Genomic DNA, 27,179 nt, shown 5'->3' on the forward strand with positions numbered 1-27,179 from the left:
GACGTCACTTGACGTCAGACGGGGAGTGTTCTGTCCACCAGATGTCTATGCTGATTATCTGTATCTGTGTTGTTAAAATTACCTGTAACGTTTGTAATGTTACATAAGACAATCATATGTGGAGTGCTCGCTCTAGTGTTCTTTTTTGGTATTGCTGCAGTTGTTCTGTTTATTTGATTTACTGTGATTTACTGTATGTGTAATTAAAGACAAAGTAAACCCTCAAAAAAGAAAACCTGCAAGACAAAGGCATAATGAGCATACTAGCTCATTATGAATTACTTACCTGAGAACAAAGCCCCCACATCGTCCTCGGACACCTCCTCCGTCGCCGCCATGATACCCAAAGTGACTTCCAGGTATCACTGCTCCAGCGCTGTGACTGGCCTGAGCAGCGATGACGTCACTCCCGTGCATGCGTGCGGGAGCCGACACTAACAGCATGATGAGTGTAGGTTAAGGAGATATTTCTTGCACCTACAGGTAAGCCTTAATCTAGGCTTACCTGTAGGTCAAAGTGGTCTGTGAGGGTTTACAACCACTTCAATACCGGGCTTTTATACCCACCTCAATACCGGGCCTATTCTGGCACTTCTCTCCTACATGTACTTCTCTCCTACATCTCCTACATGTACAAATCATCGTTCTTTTGCTAGAAAATTACGCAGAACCCCCAAACATTATATATGTTTTTTTAGCAGACACCCTAGGGAATAAAACGACGGTCATTGCAACTTTTTATCTTGCACGGTATTTGCGCAATAATTTTTCAAACGCCTTTTTTTGGGAAAAAATTGTTTCATGAATTAAAAAAATAACAAAACAGTAAAGTTAGCCCAATGTTTTTGTAAAATATGGAAGATTATGTTACACCAAGTAAATAGATACCTAACATGTCACACTTTAAAATTGCGCACAATCATGGAATGGCGCCAAACTTGGTACTTAAAAATCTCCATAGGCAATGCTTTGACATTTTTTACAGGTTACCAGTTTAGATTTACAGAGGAGATCTAGTGCTAGAATTGTTGCTGGCACTCTAACGCACGCGGCGATACCTCACATATGTGGTTTAAACGGCGTTTACATATGTCGGCGGACTTACGTGTGCGTTCGCTTCTGCGCGCAAGCTACCGGGGACAGGGGTGTTTTAATTTTTTTTTTATTCTTTTATTATTATTTTTTACTTTTTTTTTTTTTACTTTTTAAAAAAATATATATTTTTTTAACTTTTATTCCTATTACAAGGAATTTACACATCCCTTGTAATAGGAAATGTGTGTGACAGGTCCTCTTTATGGAGAGATGTGGGGTCAATAAGACCCCACATCTCTCCTCCAGGCTGGAAAGCATGAGATCGGTGAAAAAGATTTACACAATAAATTATTGTGTAGATTATTGTGTAATCTCTATTTTATCTAAAACGCATGAACAATGACAACTGCTAAAAAGTTGGTCATTGTTCATGCATTGTAACCAGATATTTTTTAATTTGGTTATTGTCAAAGAAAAAAAGATATCTAAGAAAAATATATATATCTCTAAAAAAATAACAAAAAATTTAAAAAAAATTGATGTTGACAAATATTTCTAAGCAAAAATATATTTCTTGATAAAAAAAAATAAAAAAAAATAAAGAATTTCTATTAAGATATTTTTGGAAAAAATAAAAATGACACATTTGAATTGTGAAACAATAAATATTTTTGGTTACTCAACAATGTGTGGCTTATTATTATATCAATGCTGCCTAAAAGAACAAATCTAGATTTGTGGTGTTTACATTGACAATGATGAGTATTTAGTACAGGAAAATAAACATGACACTATGATAACGGAGGAGAAAGCTACAATAAACTCAAATTAGAAAATAATCAAACAAAGAAAAATACTAGAACAGGGGAAGAAAAATTGGGCCTTAGACACTGGTAGCGGTGCCACAACACTGCAACCCCTTACAGATACTCTAGTTGGGGCGCAGTAATAAGGCCTGCTGCAAAAAAATTCATCGGAAATTGTTATTACTTGCCCCTGTTAAACAGGGGCAGACAAATTGGGCCTTAGACACAACACTGCAACCCCTCACAGATACTGTAATTGGAGCGCAACAAAGAGCCACATGCAAAGAATTGCATCAAATTTTTTTTATCATACGCCCCTGTTAAACAGGGGCAGAAAAATTGGCCCTTAGGCACTGGTGGCGGTGCCACAACACTGCAACCCCTCACAGATAATGTCATTGGAGCGCAGCAAAAAGCCACATGCAAAGTATTGCATCAAAATTTGTTAATATACGTCCCTGTTAAACAGGGGCAGAAAAATTGGGCCTTAGGCACTGGTGGCGGTGCCCAGAACCAACAATGTTCTTACTAGCTATCAGCAAGATCATTGAGGAGGAAAAGGATATTCAGTCAGCAGCATAACAGGACAGTCACTCAGCATCAGCATAGGCAGTCTCCAAGGGATCTGACATTTCAAAAAAAATATTCAGTTACATCAGCATCAGGTGCTTGGTAGCTGGTGTTGATCCAAGCCTGATTCATTTTTATGAAGGTCAGTCGATCGACGGAGTCGGTGGAGAGGCGCACCCTGTGATCGGTCACAAAGCCTCCAGCAGCACTGAATGTGCATTCTGAAAGAACGCTGGATGCAGGACAAGCCAGTAGCTCAATTGCGTACCGTGCAAGCTCTGGCCAGTGATCAATCCTCAAGACCCAGTAAGCCAGAGGATTTTTGGTGGGAAAGGTGTCAAAGTCTGATCTTGCCCCTAGGTATTCCCGCACCATGTAAACCAGACGCTGGAGATGGTTGCTGGAACCGGTCATACCTTAAAAATTGTCTGAACGCATCGGTCAGAAAGCCACCTTCTCCACCGCTCCTTCTGTGACTCACCGAAGCCTCAACAACACGTTGTCCAGGACCAGGATTTGGTAATCCCCCAGGTTCTGGGAACGCGTTGCACAGACCTTTCTGCAAGGCCTCCCGAAGATGTTTCATCTTCTGCTCCCTCTGAGACGGCACGATAAGATCCGCAACCTTACTCTTGTAACGTGGATCAAGGAGAGTTGCCAGCCAGTAATGATCCCTCTCCTTGATAGCACGAATACGAGGATCCTTACGCAGGCTTTGCAGGATCAGGGAGGCCATGCAGCGTAGATTTGCTGAGGCATTCGGGGCACAGTCCTCTGGGTCACTGAGGACGACAGGATCCGCAGCCACCTCATCCCAGCCACGTAAAAATCCATGGGTTCCTTGGGACTGTAAGGCCTAGTACACACGAGAGGATTTATCCGCGGATACGGTCCACCGGACCATTTCCGCTGATAAATCCTCTCGAGGATTTCCGAGGATTTTGATCTGATGGAGTGTACTCACCATCGGATCAAAATCCGCCCCGAAATCCCATCGCGATGACGTGTCACTCCGTCGCCGCGATGATAACGCAGCGACGTGCGCGACGCTGTCATATAAGGAATTCCACGCATGCGTCGAATCATTACGACGCATGCGGGGGATTCATTCGGACGGATTGATCCGGTGAGTCTGTACAGACCAGCGGATCAATCCGTTGGGATGGATTCAAGCGGATAGATTTTAAAGCATGTCTTAAAATTTTTATCCGCTGGAAATCCATCCCAGGGGATAAAAATCAGCGGAAACAGATCCGCTGGATTGTACACACCAGGGGATCTATCCGCTGGAGCCGGTCCGCGGATCAATTCCAGCGGATGGATCCTCTCGTGTGTACGGGGCCTTAAGTGATCCCTTGAAGACTGCTGATGCTGAGTGCTAGGCTCCACCTCCATGCTGCTGATACAATCATCCTCCTCCTCCACCTCCTCGTCCTCTTCCTGTGTGCTAGGCGGGCGAGCAGGACCACTGTCTGGATAAAGGGGGCCTTGAGAGGTAAGTAAGTCCTCCTCTTCCTCCCTCTGTTCTGCCTCAAGGGCCCTGTCCATTATTCCACGTAGCGTGTGCTCCAACATGTGAATAAGAGGGACAGTCTCACTGATGCATGCACTGTCACTGCTCACCATCCTTGTGGCCTCCTCAAATGGTGACAGGACAGTGCCAGAGGCGTCCCTAGGGGGGCCAGAGGGGGCCCTGACCCCCCCCAACATCATGCTGTGCCCCACCATGTGCCCCCCCAAAAAAAAAAATATATATATTTTTTTTGCAATTTTTGTATTTTGCTCCCCGAGAGGGAGAGCGTCCCCAGTCAGCTCTGCAGGGGATTCCTCCCCCTCCCTGTGCTCGCCGACACTGCATAATGCGAGCGCTCACACAACCAGATATTCTAGCCTGGGCCGTGTTTAAGTGTGTGCACTGCAGACTGCAGTACACTGTAATCACTGAACTTCATTATCTCCATCCCTTCTGTCCCCCCCGATCTGTCTCCCTTCCCCTCTCCTGTTCTTTTAAAACATTCACAATTTACTTTCACTTTCAGTTAGGCAGATAATATACGGTGCAAATTTCTTTCCTGCATCCACAGATTGCAGGAAAGAAACTTGCATGATTCCCCCATCAACAGACAGTGGTGACAGGGGAATATCCCTCCTGCCCAGCAATTATATTCTCCCGACAAACAGTGATTATCACCAGTGACTATACAGCAACCACTAGTGATAATCATAAGATAATCTGCTCATTAATGGTTCAAATCTCAGCCAGTTTCTGCTGAACCAGCTGAGATTTAAAACTGTCTATGGCTGGTCTTAGCTCTTAGGCAGCCCATACATTGATTAGCACTGTGGAGTGTCGGCTTCCTGGCGTGATCGGGGATGTGGGATTTCAAACACACCCGAGCCCATCTCTATTGGTTGTAGACAGTTGAGCTCCCTGCAGGTTGCTTAGCAGCAGTGGACCCTTCTCTGACATGCTGATCGGGATGCAATCCAGGTGATGCTCTTAGTCAAATCCTAGTCATAAATATCAGTGATTTTATTGATCAAAGCCCACACTTTACAGGCATAGAGCCCACATGGCTGCTGATCATATGGTTGATTATATTTATGTGGTTGTACTCTTGATGCTAATAAATACTGTGTTTATTAGATCTGACTGGGAGCATCACCTGGATCACATGCCGATCAGCATGTCAACAGAGAAGGTTATACAGCATTACTGCTGCTAGGTGACCAGCTGGGGGCTCAGCTCTCTATAACCAATAGTGCCAGCCTTCCCCTGCATGCACCCATAATGTCACCAGCACTAGGTTCTAATAGACTGCCGATGCTGCCAAGGAGACAGACGCCAGACCAGCTCTGTAAATAGCAGGGACAGGAAAGCTGGGGATCCCCACTGTGGCAGAACACCAGGGCCCGGTGGCAAGACAACCTTTGAAACCCTGATAGTTCTCCCACTGCTTTGGACCCCTATATTTTCTTGGTGTGCTGGTGACATATATCTCTTGTTTTCTGCCACCCTGGGGGGCCCCAGTATAGTAGGAAGGGAGCTCACTGCAGAACATGTGAAAGGGCCCATAGTGGAATCGTAATAAAGGGCCCCAGGATATATATATATATATATATAAATAAATATATATAATTGCATTTTATAGTTGGCCCCCCTACTTTTGTCCCTGTCCCCCCATGTGCCCCCCCTAAATATGAAAGCTGGAGACGCCACTGGACATTGCATGCATTCCTGATCAAGGCCCACTGGCGTGGGGAAAAAAACCAAGCTCCCCTGACCCAGTTATGCTGCCATATTGGCACAGGTACTCATTGATGGCCCTCTGCTGCGTGTGCAGGCGCTGCAGCATGGCCAATGTAGAGTTTCATCTGGTGGGCATGTCACAGATTAGGCGGTTCTTGGGCAGGTTGTATTCCCTTTGGAGGTCTGTCAGCTGAGCAGTGGCATTATATGACCTTCGGAAATGCACACAGACTTTCCTGGCCTGCTTCAGGACATCCTGTAAGCCCGGGTACCTGCCCAAGAACCGCTGCACCACCAAATTCAGAACATAAGCAAAACAGGGCACATGGGTCAGTTGTCCCTGTCGCAGGGCAGAGAGGAGGTTGGTGCCATTGTCGCAAACCACCATTCCTGGCTTAAGCTGGCGTGGCGTCAACCACCTCTAAGCCTGCCCCTGCAGAGCTGACAGAACCTCTGCCCCAGAGTGGCTCCTGTCTCCCAAGCACACCAGCTCTAGCACCGCATGGCATCTCTTTGCCTGCATTCCTGCGTAGCCCCTCGTACGCCTACGGAGCACGGCTGGTTTCCGAGGACACATCAGCACAGGAAGAGGCCACAGAGGAAGAAGAAGAGGAGGGGTGGAGGAGAGAGGTGTGTCACAACCAGTAGTAGTGGTTTGGAGGCGTGGTGGCGGAACAACCTCCAACACTACTGTACCTTGCCTTGCATCCTTCCCAGCTGCCAGCAGAGTCACCCAATGCGCCGTGAAAGAGAGGTAACGTCCCTGTCCATGCCTGCTGGACCATGAGTCAGCGGTAATATGCACCTTACCACTGACCGCCCTGTCCAGCGAGGCATGGACATTGCCTTTCACATGGCGGTAGAGAGCCGGAATCGCCTTCCGTGAGAAAAAGTGGTGTTTGGGAACTTGCCACTGAGGTACCACACATTCCACAAACTCACGTAAGGGGGCAGAATCTACCAACTGAAAAGGCAGCAGTTGAAGTGCTAGCAATTTCGCTAAGCTAGCATTCAACCGCTGGGCATGTGGATGGCAGGGAGAGTACTTCTTTTGGCGCTGCAGCAGCTGGGGCAGGGAAATTTGTCTGGTACCATCAGTAGATTGTCCACATGTACTACCAGGTTGTGACACACCTAATTCTACACCTTCAGTCCTATCAGTGCAGGCTTCAGAGAGGACTGAGGGTCTAGTGGGGTTGGAGATCCCAGCTGATGAGGGGTAAGGGGAGGTCCGCTTTGTTCTTTGGCGTGGGTCTTTCAGGTATGCTTGCCAAAAAACTGCATGGCAGGTCGACATATGTCTGGTCAAGCGTGTGGTGCCCAAGCGGGTGATGTTTTGGCCACGCGAGATACGCTTGTGACATATGTTGCAAATAGCAGCAGTGCGATCTGATGCACATGTCTCAAAAAAGGCCCACACCAAAGAACTTTTGCAGTAACGTTGAGACACAGCAGCGCCCTGCACAGGCGTAGCTCTGCGATGTAATGCAGTTGGTGTGCTGCCCTTAAGCTGGCCCCTGGAGGGCATCCTGCCTCTTTGGAGATGTGCCTGTGCCTCTTGCTCTTCCTCCTCCTCTCTCCTATCATGACCTCATCATCCCCTCCCTCATCACTGTCGAAAACCTGGCAGTATGCTGCAGCTGGGGGAACATGACTGCCAGATTTCTGTCCCTCTCGGGCACCCCCTCTCTCTGGGCTCACATTACTGCCTTCCTCTATCTGTGTTCCATCATCAGAGCCTTTAAAACGCTGTGCATCTTCATGCAGCATGTACCCAACACTGTGTTGAAACAGTTCGGGGGACTCCTCAGGAGGACATGGTTGGACTAAGGAAGGAGTGAGTGATGCCATTGTGCAGAGGGAAGAGGACGCCTTGGCAGCTGCTTTGCCAGACAAAGTAAGCTCAGCCTGGGTGAGAGAGGATGAGGAGGATGAGGACGGCTTGGTCATCTACTCTACCAATTTGTCTGCATGTTGAGGCTCAAAACGGCCAGTTCCCGAAAACAAGGATGAGCGTGTCCAACGGCCACGTGCTGAAGAGGATGCACCGTGTCCACCACCAGCACTGTTGCCTCTATATGCAGAGCCTGCTTGCCCTTGTGACTCTCTGCCTCTCTTTGTTGTCCTTCCAGACATTATAATGGCCTGCAGAGGACAAAATCAGTACACACACCTCGTAGTTTTAGGTGCAAACTGCAGAGGACACGTGCAGTACACACCAAGTAGCTTTATGTGCAAACTAATGAGCACACTTGCAGTATACACCAAGTAGGTTTAGGTGCAAATTACAGAGCACACTTGCAGTATACACTAAGTAGGTTTAGGTGCAAACTATACAGCACAAGTGCAGTAAACACCAAGTAGGTTTAGGTGCAAATTATAGAGCACAAGTGCAATAAACACCAAGTAGGTTTAGATGCAAACTACAGAGCACAAGTGCAGTAAACACCAAGTAGGTTTAGGTGCAAACTATACAGCACATGTGCAGTAAACACCAAGTAGGTTTAGGTGCAAACTATACAGCACAAGTGCAGTAAACACCAAGTAGGTTTAGGTGCAAACTATACAGCACAAGTGAAGTAAACACCAAGTAGGTTTAGGTGCAAACTATACAGCACAAGTGCAGTAAACTCCAAGTAGGTTTAGGTGCAAACTATACAGCACAAGTGCAGTAAACACCAAGTAGGTTTAGGTGCAAACTATACAACACAAGTGCAGTAAACACCAAGTAGGTTTAGGTGCAAACTATACAGCACAAGTACAGTAAACTCCAAGTAGGTTTAGGTGCAAACTATACAGCACAAGTGCAGTAAACACCAAGTAGGTTTAGGTGCAAACTATACAGCACAAGTGCAGTAAACACCAAGGGCTAGATTCACATAGATTTGCCTATCTTTAGGCGGGCGTAGCGTATCGCATATACGCTATGCCGCCGTAACTTTGACAGGCAAGTGCAGTATTCTCAAAGCAAAGTTGCGGCGGCGCAGCGTAAATAGGCCGGCGTAAGCCCGCCTAATTCAAATGTGGAAGATGCGGGCGTGTTTTATGATAATTTATTGTGACCCCACGTAAATGACGCTTTTTCCGAACGGCGCATGTGCCGTCCGTGAAAGTATCCCAGTGCGCATGCTCCAAATTAACCCGCATAAAATCAATGCTTTCGACGTGAATGTAAATTACGCACAGCCCTATTCGCGAACGACTTACGCAAACGACGTAATCAACGTAAAATTGGACGCGGCCCCCGACGTCCATACTTACCATTGGCTATGCCTCATATGGCAGGCATAACTTTACGCCAGAAAAAGCCTTATGTAAACGACGTAAAAAAATCCGCCGGGCGCGCCTACGTTTCTGAATCGGCGTATCTAGCTCATTTGCATGTTCTACGCGGAAATCAGCGGAAGCGCCACCTAGCGGCCAGCGTAAATATGCACCCTAAGATACGACGGCGTAGGAGACTTTCGTATCTTAGCAACATTTAAGCGTATCTCAGTTTGAGCATACGCTTAAAGTTGCGACAGCGTGGATTCAGACTTACAACGGCGTATCTACTGATACGCCTGTCGGAAGTGTTACTGAATCTAGCCCCAAGTAGGTTTAAGTGCAAACTATACAGCACAAGTGCAGTAAACTCCAAGTAGGTTTAAGTGCAAACTATACAGCACAAGTGCAGTAAACACCAAGTAGGTTTAGGTGCAAACTATACAGCACAAGTGCAGTAAACACCAAGTAGGTTTAGGTGCAAACTATACAGCACAAGTGCAGTAAACACCAAGTAGGTTTAGGTGCAAACTATACAGCACAAGTGCAGTAAACACCAAGTAGGTTTAGGTGCAAACTATACAGCACAAGTGCAGTAAACACCAAGTATGTTTAAGTGCAAACTATACAGCACAAGTGCAGTAAACACCAAGTAGGTTTAGGTGCAAACTATACAGCACAAGTGCAGTAAACACCAAGTAGGTTTAGGTGCAAACTATACAACACAAGTGCAGTAAACACCAAGTAGGTTTAGGTGCAAACTATACAGCACAAGTGCAGTAAACTCCAAGTAGGTTTAGGTGCAAACTATACAACACAAGTGAAGTAAACACCAAGTAGGTTTAGGTGCAAACTATACAGCATAAGTACAGTAAACTCCAAGTAGGTTTAGGTGCAAACTATACAGCACAAGTGCAGTAAACACCAAGTAGGTTTAGGTGCAAACTATACAGCACAAGTGCAGTAAACACCAAGGGCTAGATTCACATAGATTTGCCTATCTTTAGGCGGGCGTAGCGTATCGCATATACGCTATGCCGCCGTAACTTTGACAGGCAAGTGCAGTATTCTCAAAGCAAAGTTGCGGCGGCGCAGCGTAAATAGGCCGGCGTAAGCCCGCCTAATTCAAATGTGGAAGATGCGGGCGTGTTTTATGATAATTTATTGTGACCCCACGTAAATGACGCTTTTTCCGAACGGCGCATGTGCCGTCCGTGAAAGTATCCCAGTGCGCATGCTCCAAATTAACCCGCATAAATTCAATGCTTTCGACGTGAATGTAAATTACGCACAGCCCTATTCGCGAACGACTTACGCAAACGACGTAATCAACGTAAAATTGGACGCGGCCCCCGACGTCCATACTTACCATTGGCTATGCCTCATATGGCAGGCATAACTTTACGCCAGAAAAAGCCTTATGTAAACGACGTAAAAAAATCCGCCGGGCGCGCCTACGTTTCTGAATCGGCGTATCTAGCTCATTTGCATATTCTATGCGGAAATCAGCGGAAGCGCCACCTAGCGGCCAGCGTAAATATGCACCCTAAGATACGACGGCGTAGGAGACTTTCGTATCTTAGCAACATTTAAGCGTATCTCAGTTTGAGCATACGCTTAAAGTTGCGACAGCGTGGATTCAGACTTACAACGGCGTATCTACTGATACGCCTGTCGGAAGTGTTACTGAATCTAGCCCCAAGTAGGTTTAAGTGCAAACTATACAGCACAAGTGCAGTAAACTCCAAGTAGGTTTAAGTGCAAACTATACAGCACAAGTGCAGTAAACACCAAGTAGGTTTAGGTGCAAACTATACAGCACAAGTGCAGTAAACACCAAGTAGGTTTAGGTGCAAACTATACAGCACAAGTGCAGTAAACACCAAGTAGGTTTAGGTGCAAACTATACAGCACAAGTGCAGTAAACACCAAGTAGGTTTAGGTGCAAACTATACAGCACAAGTGCAGTAAACACCAAGTAGGTTTAAGTGCAAACTATACAGCACAAGTGCAGTAAACACCAAGTAGGTTTAGGTGCAAACTATACAGCACAAGTGCAGTAAACACCAAGTAGGTTTAGGTGCAAACTATACAACACAAGTGCAGTAAACACCAAGTAGGTTTAGGTGCAAACTATACAGCACAAGTGCAGTAAACTCCAAGTAGGTTTAGGTGCAAACTATACAACACAAGTGAAGTAAACACCAAGTAGGTTTAGGTGCAAACTATACAGCATAAGTACAGTAAACTCCAAGTAGGTTTAGGTGCAAACTATACAGCACAAGTGCAGTAAACACCAAGTAGGTTTAGGTGCAAACTATACAGCACAAGTGCAGTAAACACCAAGGGCTAGATTCACATAGATTTGCCTATCTTTAGGCGGGCGTAGCGTATCGCATATACGCTATGCCGCCGTAACTTTGACAGGCAAGTGCAGTATTCTCAAAGCAAAGTTGCGGCGGCGCAGCGTAAATAGGCCGGCGTAAGCCCGCCTAATTCAAATGTGGAAGATGCGGGCGTGTTTTATGATAATTTATTGTGACCCCACGTAAATGACGCTTTTTCCGAACGGCGCATGTGCCGTCCGTGAAAGTATCCCAGTGCGCATGCTCCAAATTAACCCGCATAAATTCAATGCTTTCGACGTGAATGTAAATTACGCACAGCCCTATTCGCGAACGACTTACGCAAACGACGTAATCAACGTAAAATTGGACGCGGCCCCCGACGTCCATACTTACCATTGGCTATGCCTCATATGGCAGGCATAACTTTACGCCAGAAAAAGCCTTATGTAAACGACGTAAAAAAATCCGCCGGGCGCGCCTACGTTTCTGAATCGGCGTATCTAGCTCATTTGCATATTCTATGCGGAAATCAGCGGAAGCGCCACCTAGCGGCCAGCGTAAATATGCACCCTAAGATACGACGGCGTAGGAGACTTTCGTATCTTAGCAACATTTAAGCGTATCTCAGTTTGAGTATACGCTTAAAGTTGCGACAGCGTGGATTCAGCCTTACAACGGCGTATCTACTGATACGCCTGTCGGAAGTGTTACTGAATCTAGCCCCAAGTAGGTTTAAGTGCAAACTATACAGCACAAGTGCAGTAAACTCCAAGTAGGTTTAGGTGCAAACTATACAGCACAAGTGCAGTAAACACCAAGTAGGTTTAGGTGCAAACTATACAGCACAAGTGCAGTAAACACCAAGTAGGTTTAGGTGCAAACTATACAGCACAAGTGCAGTAAACACCAAGTAGGTTTAGGTGCAAACTATACAGCATAAGTGCAGTAAACACCAAGTAGGTTTAGGTGCAAACTATACAGCACATGTGCAGTAAACACCAAGTAGGTTTAAGTGCAAACTATACAGCACAAGTGCAGTAAACACCAAGTAGGTTTAGGTGCAAACTATACAGCACAAGTATATATATTGGAAGATACTGCGCAGGTCTATTAGGTGAAATAGTGATGACACTATAAAAATAATGTGAAAAATAATAAAAATGAAAATAATATATATGTCAGATACACACAAAAATACGATTTTAAAAGGAAAAGCTGCGCTGCAAATTAGATCAACATAAATCTTCAATTATGTTATGGGCACACAAAACCCCAGTGCATTAAAACTGAAAAAAAGTTGTGCAAAAGTCCATATAGGATGTATCACAGAAGATTGCAGGAAGTGACAGAGAGTTCTCCGAATGGGTGAGGCTAAATTTCAGGCAAAATCTTGTGAATCAGATGACAAATCCACCACCACTTATGTACCAACTGCTTACCAGAGCAAGAAATAAATCAGGCATGTATACACATAGGTCAGTAAGGGTCCTGGGTAAACTGCCACTCTCTCTCCTGTTTCACCAATCTTCTATGTCAGACCAACTTTCTCCATAGATGTAACCCAGAGGAGAAAAACACTAAAAATATAACTAGTCATTGGAGAGCGTCGTAGGACATTACAACTTCACTCAGACAGTCCAGCCTTCTGATTGTTCCAGGGTTATTTTTTTGTGTTGGGCAGCTTATGTACATCTTGTCTTATATCGGGTTTGGTAATTCCTGAAGAGGTCTAGTGATGTATTCCTTGGTGACCTGAGTCCTGGCTCTGTGCAGGCTGGAGGAGGCACAGCAATGGTCACCACTCTGCACACTCCACACACAGCACTGTGAATGAAATGTATCGTCCCCAGGAACAGCTCAGCCCTTTCCACTTCCTGGGGAGGGGGAGGGATCACATCAATGCTGCTTCTTGAACTTTTGCACAACTTTTTTTCAGTTTTAATGCACTGGGGTTTTGTGTGCCCATAACATAATTGAAGATTTATGTTGATCTAATTTACAGCGCAGCTTTTCCTTTTAAAATTATACAGCACAAGTGCAGTAAACACCAAGTAGGTTTAGGTGCAAAATTTACAGCACAAGTGCAGTAAACACCAAGTAGGTTTAGGTGCAAACTATACAACACAAGTGAAGTAAACACCAAGTAGGTTTAGGTGCAAACTATACAGCACAAGTGCAGTAAACACCAAGGGCTAGATTCACATAGATTTGCCTATCTTTAGGCGGGCGTAGCGTATCGCATATACGCTATGCCGCCGTAACTTTGACAGGCAAGTGCAGTATTCTCAAAGCAAAGTTGCGGCGGCGCAGCGTAAATAGGCCGGCGTAAGCCCGCCTAATTCAAATGTGGAAGATGCGGGCGTGTTTTATGATAATTTATTGTGACCCCACGTAAATGACGCTTTTTCCGAACGGCGCATGTGCCGTCCGTGAAAGTATCCCAGTGCGCATGCTCCAAATTAACCCGCATAAATTCAATGCTTTCGACGTGAATGTAAATTACGCACAGCCCTATTCGCGAACGACTTACGCAAACGACGTAATCAACGTAAAATTGGACGCGGCCCCCGACGTCCATACTTACCATTGGCTATGCCTCATATGGCAGGCATAACTTTACGCCAGAAAAAGCCTTATGTAAACGACGTAAAAAAATCCGCCGGGCGCGCCTACGTTTCTGAATCGGCGTATCTAGCTCATTTGCATATTCTACACGGAAATCAGCGGAAGCGCCACCTAGCGGCCAGCGTAAATATGCACCCTAAGATACGACGGCGTAGGAGACTTTCGTATCTTAGCAACATTTAAGCGCATCTCAGTTTGAGTATACGCTTAAAGTTGCGACAGCGTGGATTCAGCCTTACAACGGCGTATCTACTGATACGCCTGTCGGAAGTGTTACTGAATCTAGCCCCAAGTAGGTTTAAGTGCAAACTATACAGCACAAGTGCAGTAAACACCAAGTAGGTTTAGGTGCAAACTATACAGCACAAGTGCAGTAAACACCAAGTAGGTTTAGGTGCAAACTATACAGCACAAGTGCAGTAAACACCAAGTAGGTTTAGGTGCAAACTATACAGCACAAGTGCAGTAAACTCCAAGTAGGTTTAGGTGCAAACTATACAGCACAAGTGCAGTAAACACCAAGTAGGTTTAGGTGCAAACTATACAGCACAAGTGCAGTAAACACCAAGTAGGTTTAGGTGCAAACTATACAGCACAAGTGCAGTAAACACCAAGTAGGTTTAGGTGCAAACTATACAGCACAAGTGCAGTAAACACCAAGTAGGTTTAGGTGCAAACTATACAGCACAAGTGCAGTAAACACCAAGTAGGTTTAGGTGCAAACTATACAGCACAAGTGCAGTAAACACCAAGTAGGTTTAGGTGCAAACTATACAGCACAAGTGCAGTAAACTCCAAGTAGGTTTAGGTGCAAACTATACAGCACAAGTGCAGTAAACACCAAGTAGGTTTAGGTGCAAACTATACAGCACAAGTGCAGTAAACACCAAGTAGGTTTAGGTGCAAACTATACAACACAAGTGCAGTAAACACCAAGTAGGTTTAGGTGCAAACTATACAACACAAGTGCAGTAAACACCAAGTAGGTTTAGGTGCAAACTATACAGCACAAGTGTAGTAAACTCCAAGTAGGTTTAGGTGCAAACTATACAACACAAGTATATATATTGGAAGATACTGCGCAGGTCTATTAGGTGAAATAGTGATGACACTATAAAAATAATGTGAAAAATAATAAAAATGAAAATAATATATATGTCAGATACACACAAAAATACGATTTTAAAAGGAAAAGCTGCGCTGCAAATTAGATCAACATAAATCTTCAATTATGTTATGGGCACACAAAACCCCAGTGCATTAAAACTGAAAAAAAGTTGTGCAAAAGTCCATATAGGATGTATCACAGAAGATTGCAGGAAGTGACAGAGAGTTCTCCGAATGGGTGAGGCTAAATTTCAGGCAAAATCTTGTGAATCAGATGACAAATCCACCACCACTTATGTACCAACTGCTTACCAGAGCAAGAAATAAATCAGGCATGTATACACATAGGTCAGTAAGGGTCCTGGGTAAACTGCCACTCTCTCTCCTGTTTCACCAATCTTCTATGTCAGACCAACTTTCTCCATAGATGTAACCCAGAGGAGAAAAACACTAAAAATATAACTAGTCATTGGAGAGCGTCGTAGGACATTACAACTTCACTCAGACAGTCCAGCCTTCTGATTGTTCCAGGGTTATTTTTTTGTGTTGGGCAGCTTATGAACGTCTTGTCTTATATCGGGTTTGGTAATTCCTGAAGAGGTCTAGTGATGTATTCCTTGGTGACCTGAGTCCTGGCTCTGTGCAGGCTGGAGGAGGCACAGCAATGGTCACCACTCTGCACACTCCACACACAGCACTGTGAATGAAATGTATCGTCCCCAGGAACAGCTCAGCCCTTTCCACTTCCTGGGGAGGGGGAGGGATCACATCAATGCTGCTTCTTGAACTTTTGCACAACTTTTTTTCAGTTTTAATGCACTGGGGTTTTGTGTGCCCATAACATAATTGAAGATTTATGTTGATCTAATTTACAGCGCAGCTTTTCCTTTTAAAATTATACAGCACAAGTGCAGTAAACACCAAGTAGGTTTAGGTGCAAAATTTACAGCACAAGTGCAGTAAACACCAAGTAGGTTTAGGTGCAAACTATACAGCACAAGTGCAGTAAACACCAAGTAGGTTTAGGTGCAAACTATACAGCACAAGTGCAGTAAACACCAAGTAGGTTTAGGTGCAAACTATACAGCACACGGGCAATACAACACGTTAGAACACTGCAGCTAGCACAATCAACTGCCTGACAAATAGGAATAGCTGATCTAGCTAAACTATACAGTGTATAAATATATGTGCAACACCTGGGATGTATATATATCCTCTACACACTGTAAATGTAACTAAACTGTCTAGCCTGCCTGCTCTATCTATCTATCTAGAAAAAAAGACACTGTCTCTCTCTCTCTCTCTCTCTCTCTCTAGGACTGATCTTTTCACTAACACCGCCTCAACACACTACACAAGGCCGCCCTGCAGGCAAGCCCTGAGCCATAATTGGCCAAAGCCACCCTGGCTTTGGCCAATTACGGCTCTCTGTACTGACGGCCCTGTGATTGGCCAAACATGTGGGTCATAGTGCATGCTTGGCCAATCATCAGCGCGCAATGCCACAGTGAATTATGGGCCGTGGTGAATTTGGTGCGAACGACCCGTTTTGTTCGTATTTCAACGAACGGACGAACAGATGATGTTCGAGTCGAACATACGTTCGAATCGAACGCGGAGCTCTTCCCTATTAAAGGGTTAGTAAAGGTTCCCGTTTAAATAACAAACATGTCATACTTGCCTCCACTGTGCAGTTAGTTTTGCACAGAGTGGCCCGATCCTCCTCTTCTGGGTTTCCTCGGCGGCTGTCTCGGCTCCTCCCCGCAAGAGCTAACCACCGTTCTGGGAATCGCTCTCCCAAGGGGGTAAGCTTGAGGGCACGCTCCTGTCATACAGTCGGCGGCCATAGCCGGCGACTGTATCACCCGGCCCTGCCCCCCGGCATGCCGCGTCATTGATTTGATTAACAGCAGCGGGAGCCAATGGATGCTCTGCTATCGATCATTCAATGAATGAGCTGAGAAGCCTGGACGAGAAGCCAGCGCATTTACAAAGCGGGACTTTGGACAGCTCAGGTAAGTAAATGGTAGGGCATTGGATGTTTTTTTCACCTAATGCATAGGATGCATTAAGGCAGGGGTGCCCAACCTTTTTAAGCGCAAGGGCCACTTAAGCGACTTGGCAACTGGTCACGGGCCACAATTAGCGGAGCGGGTGGATAGCAGGTTAAATTGCAGGTAGGACACAATTCAATTTACATCTGCCACTCCTTAGAGGTGAATAGAGGGTCCAACTGGGTTGGACTGACCGTGTGAAAGGGGCCCATGGCTGCTTTCACACTGATGCGCTGCGGGTTACTCGCACCACGGGTGCAACGCAGTGTACCTTTGGCTTTTCTGCACTTTGCTATAGACTTCTATTATATTCTGCAGGTTTGGTGCACTTTCAGAAAGCTCACCAAACTCGCAGGTAATAGAAGTCTATGGCTCAGTGCAGGTAACCCACAGGTGCACTGCTCTGCATCTGTGGATTAGTTTGAAAGCAGCCCAGTAACCACTGCAGAACAGATATGCCCATACATACACTGTAATTTTAGTAATAAACTGACCTTCAGCCTAGGTTCACACTGCTGCGAATTCAAAATCGTGGTAAAATGCGCGATTTTACCGCGATTTCGCGGCCGCGATTTTGCCGCGATTTCGGCCGCAATTTAATGTAAATCGCGGCCCGAAATCGCAAAAAGTAGTACAGGAACTACTTTTTGAAATCGCAGATGCGGCGTCGCACTGATTAGGACAGTGCCATTGCCGACAATTGCCGGCAAATGCCGCCGATTTGAGATGCGATTTGACATGTCAAATCGCATCTCAAATCGTTCCAAATCGTACCCAGTGTGAACCAGGGCTATATAACAGTATTCTATTCTATTCCATACCAGAGCAGGAGGTCGCGGGCCACATCAGAGGGCTCCGCGGGCCACTGGTTGGGCATCCCTGCATTAAGGTGGAAAAATCGTGAAACTTTACAACCCTTTTAATGTTACTATAGACACTATAGTTACTATAACATTTGTCACTCATTGTAAATGCATTTAGATGAAGAATAGACTTTGTGAAACACCAAGCTCTCTCATTGTTCTTAATTTCCACCTGGTTTCAGAGAGTAAAAACATGCTTCATTTTTCAGTCCAACTAGCATCAAGAGGAAACGAAAAAGCATTCTTGTGTCTCTGACTTCAGTGCCAGCCAGTCATTGAATAAAGGAGGTGTTTGCTGCCAACAGCATTTGGATGTTGAATTCCAGTATTATGTGTAGAACATCATAAAGAACATGAGCAGTGTCCAGTTTTAAGTGACAGCATGAGGGGTTTCCAGGACCCGCCCAGACCACTTCTAGTATAATCTGTGCCTGTATTCAAGAGGGACTGTGTGAAGGCATTGGCCCAGATTCAAGAAGCAATTGCGCCCGTGTAACCATAAGTTACACGGCGCAATTGCTTACTTGCTCTGGTGTAACGAGTGCTCCTGATTCAGGAACCTCGTTACACCGACTGCAGCCTAAAATCTGCGCGGCATAAGGCACTTATGCCTCGCAGATTTTAGACTGCATTCTTGTGCTTGCCGCTAGGGGGCGCTCCCATTGTGATCAGCGTGTAGTATGCAAATTGCATACTACCAACTGATTCACAAACTTGCGCGGGCCCCGCGCAAGCCAGGTACGGAGTTTCCGTACGACAACTTTAGCGCAAGGCTGCCCTTTATAATAGCAGGGGCAGCCAATGCTAAAGTATGGCCGCCGCTCCCGCGACGTGAAATTTGAATTTCACGTCGTTTGCGTAAGTGCTTCGTGAATGGCGCTGGACGCCATTCACGTTCACTTTGAAGCAAATGACGTCCTTGCGACGCCATTTGCCGCAATGCACGTCGGGAAAGTTTCCCGACGGAGCATGCGCTGTACGCTCGGCGCGGGAGCGCGCCTTATTTAAATGATTCCCGCCCCCGGCGGGATTATTTAACTTGTGCGTGCTTACGCCGGGCAAATTTGCCGACGCGCCCTCGCAGTTCACGGAGCTACTGCTCCGTGAATCGAGGGCAGCGCAAAATATTTGCGTGGGCGCAGGGCAAAATCGTTGCCCTGTGCCCGCGCAAATAAAGTGCAAGCTATGCTGAATCTGGGCCAGTGTTTGCTCTCTCCTGCCTTGATTGTTTGCATACGTTTCTGAATAAGTCACAAGGCAACTTACCACTTCCACGGACATCTACCACAGCATCCAAATTATCGTGTACGCCATTCCATGAATCTGCAATTAGTTTTGGGAAACCAGGGTCCATTTTCTTTTTCGCTTCATTATATCTGAGCAAATAAGATAAGAAATACATTTGATTTAAGTTTAAACTTCATCAGAGAAACTTCACCAAAAAATACGGATGCAATGTATATTGATATTATATGAACCACTCCCAAGTCAGGACACTTTCACCCCCTTCCAGTCTAGGCCAATTTGCAGCTTTCAGCACTGTGGCACTTTGAATGACAATTGTGCGGTCATGCAACACTGTACCCATTTGTTCACACATATATAGCTAGATTCAGGTAGAGTTAGGTCGGCGTATCAGTAGATACGCCGACCTAACTCTGAATCTGCGCCGACCTAGGTTTTAGTGTATTCTCAAACAGAGATACACTTAAACCTATCTAAGATACGACGGCTTGCGCCGTCCTATCTTAGGGTGCAATATTTTGGCTGGCCGCTAGGTGGCGCTTCCATTGCGGTCGGCGTAGAATATGTAAATCACTAGATATGCCTATTCACGAATGTACGCCCGACCGACGCAGTACAGATACGCCGTTTACGTAACGCTTTATCAGGCCTAAAGTTATTCCAACAAATAGTTGGAATAGTAATGTTAAAGTATGGCCGCCGTTCTCGCTTTGAAATTTTATGTCGTTTGCGTAAGTCGTCCGTGAATAGGGATTTACGTAGTTTACATCCACGTCGAAATCAATAGGCCCATGCGGCGTACTTAGCCGCAATGCACACTGGAAAATGTAGGCGGTCGGCGCATGCGCAGTTGCAAAAAAACGTCAATCACGTTGGGTCAAGCCTAATTATCATAAAACACGCCCCCTCAGCCAAATTTGAATTAGGCACCCTTACGCCCGCCCGCTTTAGGCTACGCCGCCGTAACTTAGCAGGCAAGTACATTGTGAATCATGTACTTGCCTCGCTAACTTACGGCGGCGTAGCCTAAATGCCTTAAGCTACGCCGCCGAAAGGATATGAGCTCGCCATCCTGAATCTAGCTAATAGAGCTTTCTTTTGCTGGTATTTGGTATTTTGGTGGTATTTATTTTTTTTGCTATATAAATTAAAAAAAGACTAAAAATTATGAAACAAATATGTTTTTGCTTAGTTTTTGTTATAAAACTTTGCAAATAAATAATCTTTCTTCATAAATTTAGGGCAAAATGTATTATGCTAAATTTTTTGGGTAAAACTAACCCGCAACAGTGTATATTACTTAGTCTGTGTGAAAGTTAGGGAGTATACAAACTAGGGGATATACAGTCAATCTGAAAATGTATAAGTTGAGATCCTAAAATGCTGGGCGCTGCTATGAAATATGGCAGCGATCAGGACACCAGCATGGGGTATGGAAGTGACCAGGACATTGGTATGAGGTATGGTGGTGATAAGGACGCTGGTACTGTGGTGATCAGGACACTGGTATGGGGTATTGCAGTGATCAAGATGCTGGTATTGAGTATGGCAATGATCAGGACACTGGTATGGCATAGGGGATGATCAGAATGCTAGTATGACATATGGGGTGATCATAACGCTGATATGGGGTATGGCGGTGATCAGGATGCTGGTATGGGGTATAGTGGTTATTAGGGCACTAATATAATGTAAAAAAACTGTGATCATGGTACTGGTATGGTATATAGCGGTGATCAGGGCACTGGTATTGCTTATGGCAGTGATCAGGATGCTGGTATGACAAATGGCGGTGATCATGGTACTGGTGTGGTGTATGACAGTGTTTAGGTGAGCACTGGGACAGATGACAGGTCTGGCTGCATTTTCTATTACATTCTGGGGGGCATCCGGGACACTGGGGCAGTGATCAGAGACACTGGGGCCGGCTGACACTGCAGTATATTCAAAGGCTGCAGCGTCCGTTCTTTCTTTTCGTTCACCTTCTGTTCACTGTGAATGGACACAGAAATTACATGGTAATGTAATGTGATCCGCTGTCCTGTGCGCCAGAATGCCTGGTGCGCGCTCTGTGAGCCACGCAGGAACCGTCAATGTGAAGTGACGTAGGCGTACATTAACCCACATCGACGCAGCTTCCCGTCCACCGTTTATAGATAATGGGTGGACAGGAAGTCGTTCATAATAGAAGGGAATAAGTGGACCGCAATAGCAAACATACTGTATATTACCCTATATTGTACAATTATTACAGCATAGACTATTAATACATGCATACAGTGTCTTGAAAAAGTATTCATACCTCTTTACACATTTTGTTATGTTACAACCAAAAAACATGAATGTATTTTATTGGGATTTTTGGAATTGACCAAAAGTGGTACATAATTGTGAAGTGGAAGGAAAATGATAAATGTTTTTTTTTTTACAAATAAATATCTGAAAAGTGTAGCGTGCATTTGTATTCAGCCCCCTTTACTCTGATACCCCTCAGGCTAGGTTCACACTGGTGTGACAAACGCTCCGACATTGGGAGCTCATGTCGCATGGACGTGTGAAAATCAATGTTTCCCTATGGGAGCGACTTTGAAAATGCTCCCTGCACTACTTTGGTCCAATTTTGATCCCACTTCATCCCAATGAATATCACTGAAGTTGGATCAAAGTCCTATTGACGTCTTGCATGATCCAACTTTGGCATGTAACTTGTGCTCTGATGATCTTGAGGAGAAACTCCACGCCAAATAAAAATAAAACGAAGGTTCCCCATCTAAGAGCATACCAGGCCCTTCGGTGTGGTATGATTTTTTAGGGGAACCCCCTGTGCTAAAAACAGTGTGGGGGTCCCCCCAAAACCAATACCAGACCTTATGCGAGCACGCAGCCCAGCCAGTCAGGAAAGGGGGTGGGGACGCGTCGCTCTCTCCCCCTGTAATACCGTGTGTGCGGTGCGCAACAACTTATATTGGCATATATGATGTCACCACCCAGGGCATGATGGGATGGTAACGTCATAAGAGGGCGGGGTCGCCGGATGACATCACCCAGTGACCACGCCCCATGACAATATAAGTCGTTGCGCACACGGCATTACAGCAGGAGAGAGCGTCGCAACTACATCAGAAGAAGAGCAGAGGGAAGAAGATGAAGAAGACCGGGCAAGAGCTAGCAAAAGAGGAGGCAAAAGAGCAGAAGAAAGCAGAGGAACCTGGCAGAAGACACCGAACAGTGGGAGAAGAACCGGAGAGCACGGAGAAGAGGCCGGAGAGAGTGGAGAAGTTGGAAGAGACCCCAAAGTCAAAAGAAACCCCCGGAGCTACCTAATAAATTACTTGTAAAAAACCTGGGTAGTGTGTTTTATTTTTGAATTTTTTTTTCCAGGTGAATGGGTAGGGGTACAATGTACCCCATACTCATTCACATAGGGTGGGGGCCGGGATCTGGGGGCCTCCTTATTAAAGGGGGTTCACAGATTCCGATAAGCCCTCTCCCGCAGACCCCGACAACCGATGGCCAGGGTTGTTGGTAAGAGGCCCTTGTCCTCATCAACATGGGGACAGGTTGCTTTGGGGTGGGGGGTGCAGGGCCCCCTGCCTCAAAGCACCCACCCCCATGTTGAGAGCATGCGGTCTGATATGGTTCAGGAGGGGGGGCGCTAGCTCACCCCCACCCCCTTTCCTGACCGGCCTGGCTGTGTGCTCAGATAAGGGAAAAGGCAAAAGAGCAGAAAACCCAATAAAGGAACCCGGCAAATAAAAAAAAGGCTGTATTCCCCTCTAGGAGCATACCAGGCCCTTTGGATTTTAAGGGGAACCCCCCTACGCCAAAAAAACAGCGTGGGGGTCCCCCAAAATCCATACCAGACCCTGGTACATCAGGTCCCCATGCGAGTTCCCCCTTACATCTGGTCCCCATGCGAGTTCCCCCTTACATCTGGTCCCCATGCGAGTTCCCGCCCTCTTCGCGGCCAAGGCAAAAAACAAAAGAACAAAAGCTGGACAGCCGCACTCCAAAATCTTCTTTAAAAGAGATGTCTTTATTTTCAACTGTGCATACAGTCACTGCAAGCCCACAAAAATCAGTATGGCCAACGTTTCGCACTGGCGTCAGTGCTTAGATCATCACGAGGCTCACCTGGAGCGGTGAGAATTCTGTCTGTGTGTCTACTCTGGATTGTGCCTCTTCGCGGCCAACACCCCTTCAGATAAAAATCCACGGAAAAGTCAGATGAAAGTCCGATCGTGTGTATGAGGCTTTACAAAGCTTCCCTCTATGAATCTCTCTTAAAAATGGGGACCAGATGTACCAGGGTCTGGTATGGATTTTGGGGGGACCCCACGCTGTTTTTTTGGCGTAGGGGGTTCCCCTTAAAATCCAAAGGGCCTGGTATGCTCCTAGAGGGGAATACAGGCTTTTTTTTTATTTGGTATGGAGTTCCTGTAATAGATTAATTAATTTCCTGACACAATTTCTCAGGGCGAAACCCATTCTGCCGCTTGTCCAAATTAATATGGTGAGACTGTGCAATCTATAGACACAAATACCACATCTCACCTCTTTCAGCATTCACCAGCAAGAGAAAGTGACTGGAGCCTGCTGGCTCTTTTATTAAAACCACAGAATCACAAATACATGCACTTGATTGGTTCACATTATACATCCACACCCACTCTACCCTCCTCCCCACATGCCCTCCTGTGAGCACATGTAAGATTCTTTGTTTAATACTAAAACACAGGGGCTCCTTGGTCAACTTTGCAAGGGTTCTCTCCTCAAACCAATGTAAAAGGAAAAGTAGGAGGAGAAGTTCATATCTAGCATAAACAGCTCTTGTTACAAGACTCAAAGTTCCTCATGTCATCCAAAGGCATAGATTTCCTTTTAAAAGTCACACAAGCTCCGAGTGAAGGGAAGGGGAGGGGGAGGCTTTCCTGTTACAATTGAGGCATTTAGGAGGGAGTGAAGAGTGGGGGGGATGGAGCTGCTTTCAATAAAATGTCCTTTTGTATCTCCATTTCAAATGGTAACTTTTTACAATGTTATATCTGTTTTTTCATATTTTCAATGCTGGGTTCATAACTTTAAAACAATATCTGATATAAAATCCTCAAGGAAAATAAGCAGTATTGTGACATACCCATACATACATATGCATAATGCGTATAAAAAAAATAAACAGTATAGGGAATATAGGAAAGAGAAACATTTCAGTGATTCTAATAATAAAAATAATAAAATATTCATTTTATTTTCACGTCCACCACATTCCTCCTCAAGATTCATACCATACACAGTGCCTGGTATTGTCGGGATCGAAGTCGGATCCCTGTTCTTTGAAGTCAAACGCATGTCGGACTTCAAGTCGCAGGTCAAATTTGGATCCAAAGTAGTATGACTGTCATGTCGTACCAGTGTGAACCCAGCCTTACTAAAATCTAGTGGAGCCAATTGCCTTCAGAAGTTAACAAATTAGTAAATAGAATCCACCTGTGCGTAATTTAATCTCAGTATAAATACAGCTGTTATGTGAAGCCCTCAGAGGTTTGTTAGAGAACCTTAGTGAACACACAAGCACCACACTCCAGACAGGTCAGGGATGAAGTTTTGGAGAAGTTTAATGCAGGGTTAGGTTATAAAAAAATATCCCAAGCTTTGAAGATCTCACGGAGCACTGTTCTATCCATCATCCAAAAATGGAAAGAGTATGGCACAACTGCAAACCTACCAAGACATGGCCGTCCACCTAAACTGACAGGCCAAGCAAGAAAAGCATTAATCAGAGAAGTAGCCAAGAGACCTGTGGCAGCTCTGGAGGAGCTGCAGAGATCCACAGCTCAGGTGGGAGAATCTGTCCACACGACTGGTGATGGACGAACATCTGACGGGACGGTTTGCGAACGCTAACCACAAACTTTTGCAAATGTTCGCAAACCGCAAGTTCGCAGCGGGACCTATTGACTTTAATGGCAGGCAAACATTAAAAACCTGCAGGTCACATTTGCAGCCACAAAATACTTACTTACTAGCTCACCTCTCAGCAAACAACTTTGTATTCTGTGACTAGGAGGAACATTAAGCTATTCACCGGATACAGAAGTAAGTGTCGGCCATTACAGGCCCCAAAAAAGTAGCCCACGGCCATAGGCGTTCACCTGACAGCAAACAACTTTGTATTCTGTGACTGGTGGTACATTAGGCATTCACCAGATACAAAAGTAAGTGTCGGCCATTACAGGTCCCAAAAATTAGCCCACGGCCACAGGCATTCACCTGACAGCAAACAACTTTGTATTCTGTGGCTGGTGGTAGGCCAGTGTTTCTCAACTCCAGTCCTCGAGGCGCCCCAACAGGGCATGTTTTCAGGATTTCCCTCAGATGAAATGGCTGTGATAATTACCAAGGCAGTGAAACTGAACAAATCACCTGTGCAAAATAATGGAAAGCCTGAAAACATGACCTGTTGGGGCGCCTTGAGGACTGGAGTTGAGAAACACTGCATTAGGCATTCACCAGATACAGAAGTAAGTGCCACCCATTACAGGCCCCAAAAATTAGCCCACAGGCGTTCACCTGACAACAAGCAACTTTGTATTCTATGGCTGGTGGTACAATAGGCATTCACCGGATACAGAAGTAAGTGTCGGCCATTACAGGCCCCAAAAAATTAGCCCACGGCCACAGGCGTTCACCTGACAGCAAACAACTTTGTATCCTGTGGCTGGTGGTACAATAGGCATTCACCGGATACAGAAGTAAGTGTCGGCCATTACAGGCCCCAAAAATTAGCCCACGGCCACAGGCGTTCACCTGACAGCAAACAACTTTGTATTCTGTGGCTGGTGGTACATTAGGCATTCACCAGATACAGAAGTAAGTGTCGGCCATTACAGGTCCCAAAAATTAGCCCACAGGTGTTCACCTGACAACAAGCAACTTTGTATTCTATGGCTGGTGGTACAATAGGCATTCACCGGATACAGAAGTAAGTGTCGGCCATTGCATTGCACGATGGTCACTTTTACTCTCCCTCATCTTCCTTCTCCCCACTCTCTTTTTATTTACCCCTGTGTTGTCACTTTTATGTATTTTTTATTTTGGTGTAGCACATTTGTCACAGTGTGATTAGTAGGGTGTAGGTCCTCGGGCCTGCCCTGAACGTCTTGGGAGTGGGTGGACATGGCCTTCTGGCTTAGTTCGCCTGCTCTCATGGGGTCTCACTTCGAGGGAGCCCCACCTAGTACTTGGGTGGGTTTGTTTCAGCCGCCCATTACAGGCCCCAAAAATTAGGCCACAGGCATTCACCTGACAGCAAACAACTTTGTATTCTGTGACTGGAAGTAAATTTAGCTATTCACCGGATACAGAAGTATGTGTTGGCCATTACAGGCCCCAAAAATTAGCCCACAGGGGTTCACCTGACAGCAAACAACTTTGTATTATGTGGCTGATGGTACATTTGGCATTCACCGGATACAGAAGTAAGTGCCGGCCAGTACAGGCCCCAAAAATTAGCCCATGGCCACAGGCGTTCACCGGACAGCAAACAACTTTGTATTCTGTGACTGGAAGTATATTAAGCTATTCACCGGATACAAAAGTAAGTGTTGGCCAGTACAGGCCCCAAAAATTAGCCCACAGGGATTCACCTGACAGCAAACAACTTTGTATTATGTGACTGGTGGTACATTAGGCATTCACCGGATACAGAAGTAAGTGCCGGCCAGTAAAGGCCCCAAAAATTAGCCCACAGGCGTTCACCTGAATTTGAATCAAACATGGTCTACTGGTCACATGTGTTGAATTCCTCCGAGATCCATGCCTCATTCATTTTTATAAATGTGAGGTAGTCAACACTGTTGTGAGCTAGGCGAGTGCGCTTATCGGTCACGACCCCCCCTGCTGCGCTGAACGTCCTTTTGGACAGGACCCTGTATGAGGGAAAACCAACAGTTCTATTGCAAATTGTGCAAGCTCTGGCCAGAGGTCAAGCCTGCCCACCCAGTAGTCCC

General features: G+C 45.7%; 1 protein-coding gene across 1 annotated transcript in view; it reads right to left on the reverse strand.

Annotated features, from left to right (window-relative positions):
* MMP2 (matrix metallopeptidase 2) overlaps window positions 1–27,179 on the reverse strand; it is an 876,267-nt gene that overhangs the window by 67,312 nt on the left and 781,776 nt on the right. The window contains exon 12 of the mRNA XM_040328746.1: window positions 19,192–19,301. Within this exon, the coding sequence (XP_040184680.1) occupies window positions 19,192–19,301 (110 nt within the window). The remainder of the gene's footprint in view (window positions 1–19,191; window positions 19,302–27,179) is intronic.

Source organism: Rana temporaria, chromosome 11 (assembly GCF_905171775.1).
Source record: "Rana temporaria chromosome 11, aRanTem1.1, whole genome shotgun sequence".
In the NCBI taxonomy this organism is placed as follows: domain Eukaryota; kingdom Metazoa; phylum Chordata; class Amphibia; order Anura; family Ranidae; genus Rana; species Rana temporaria.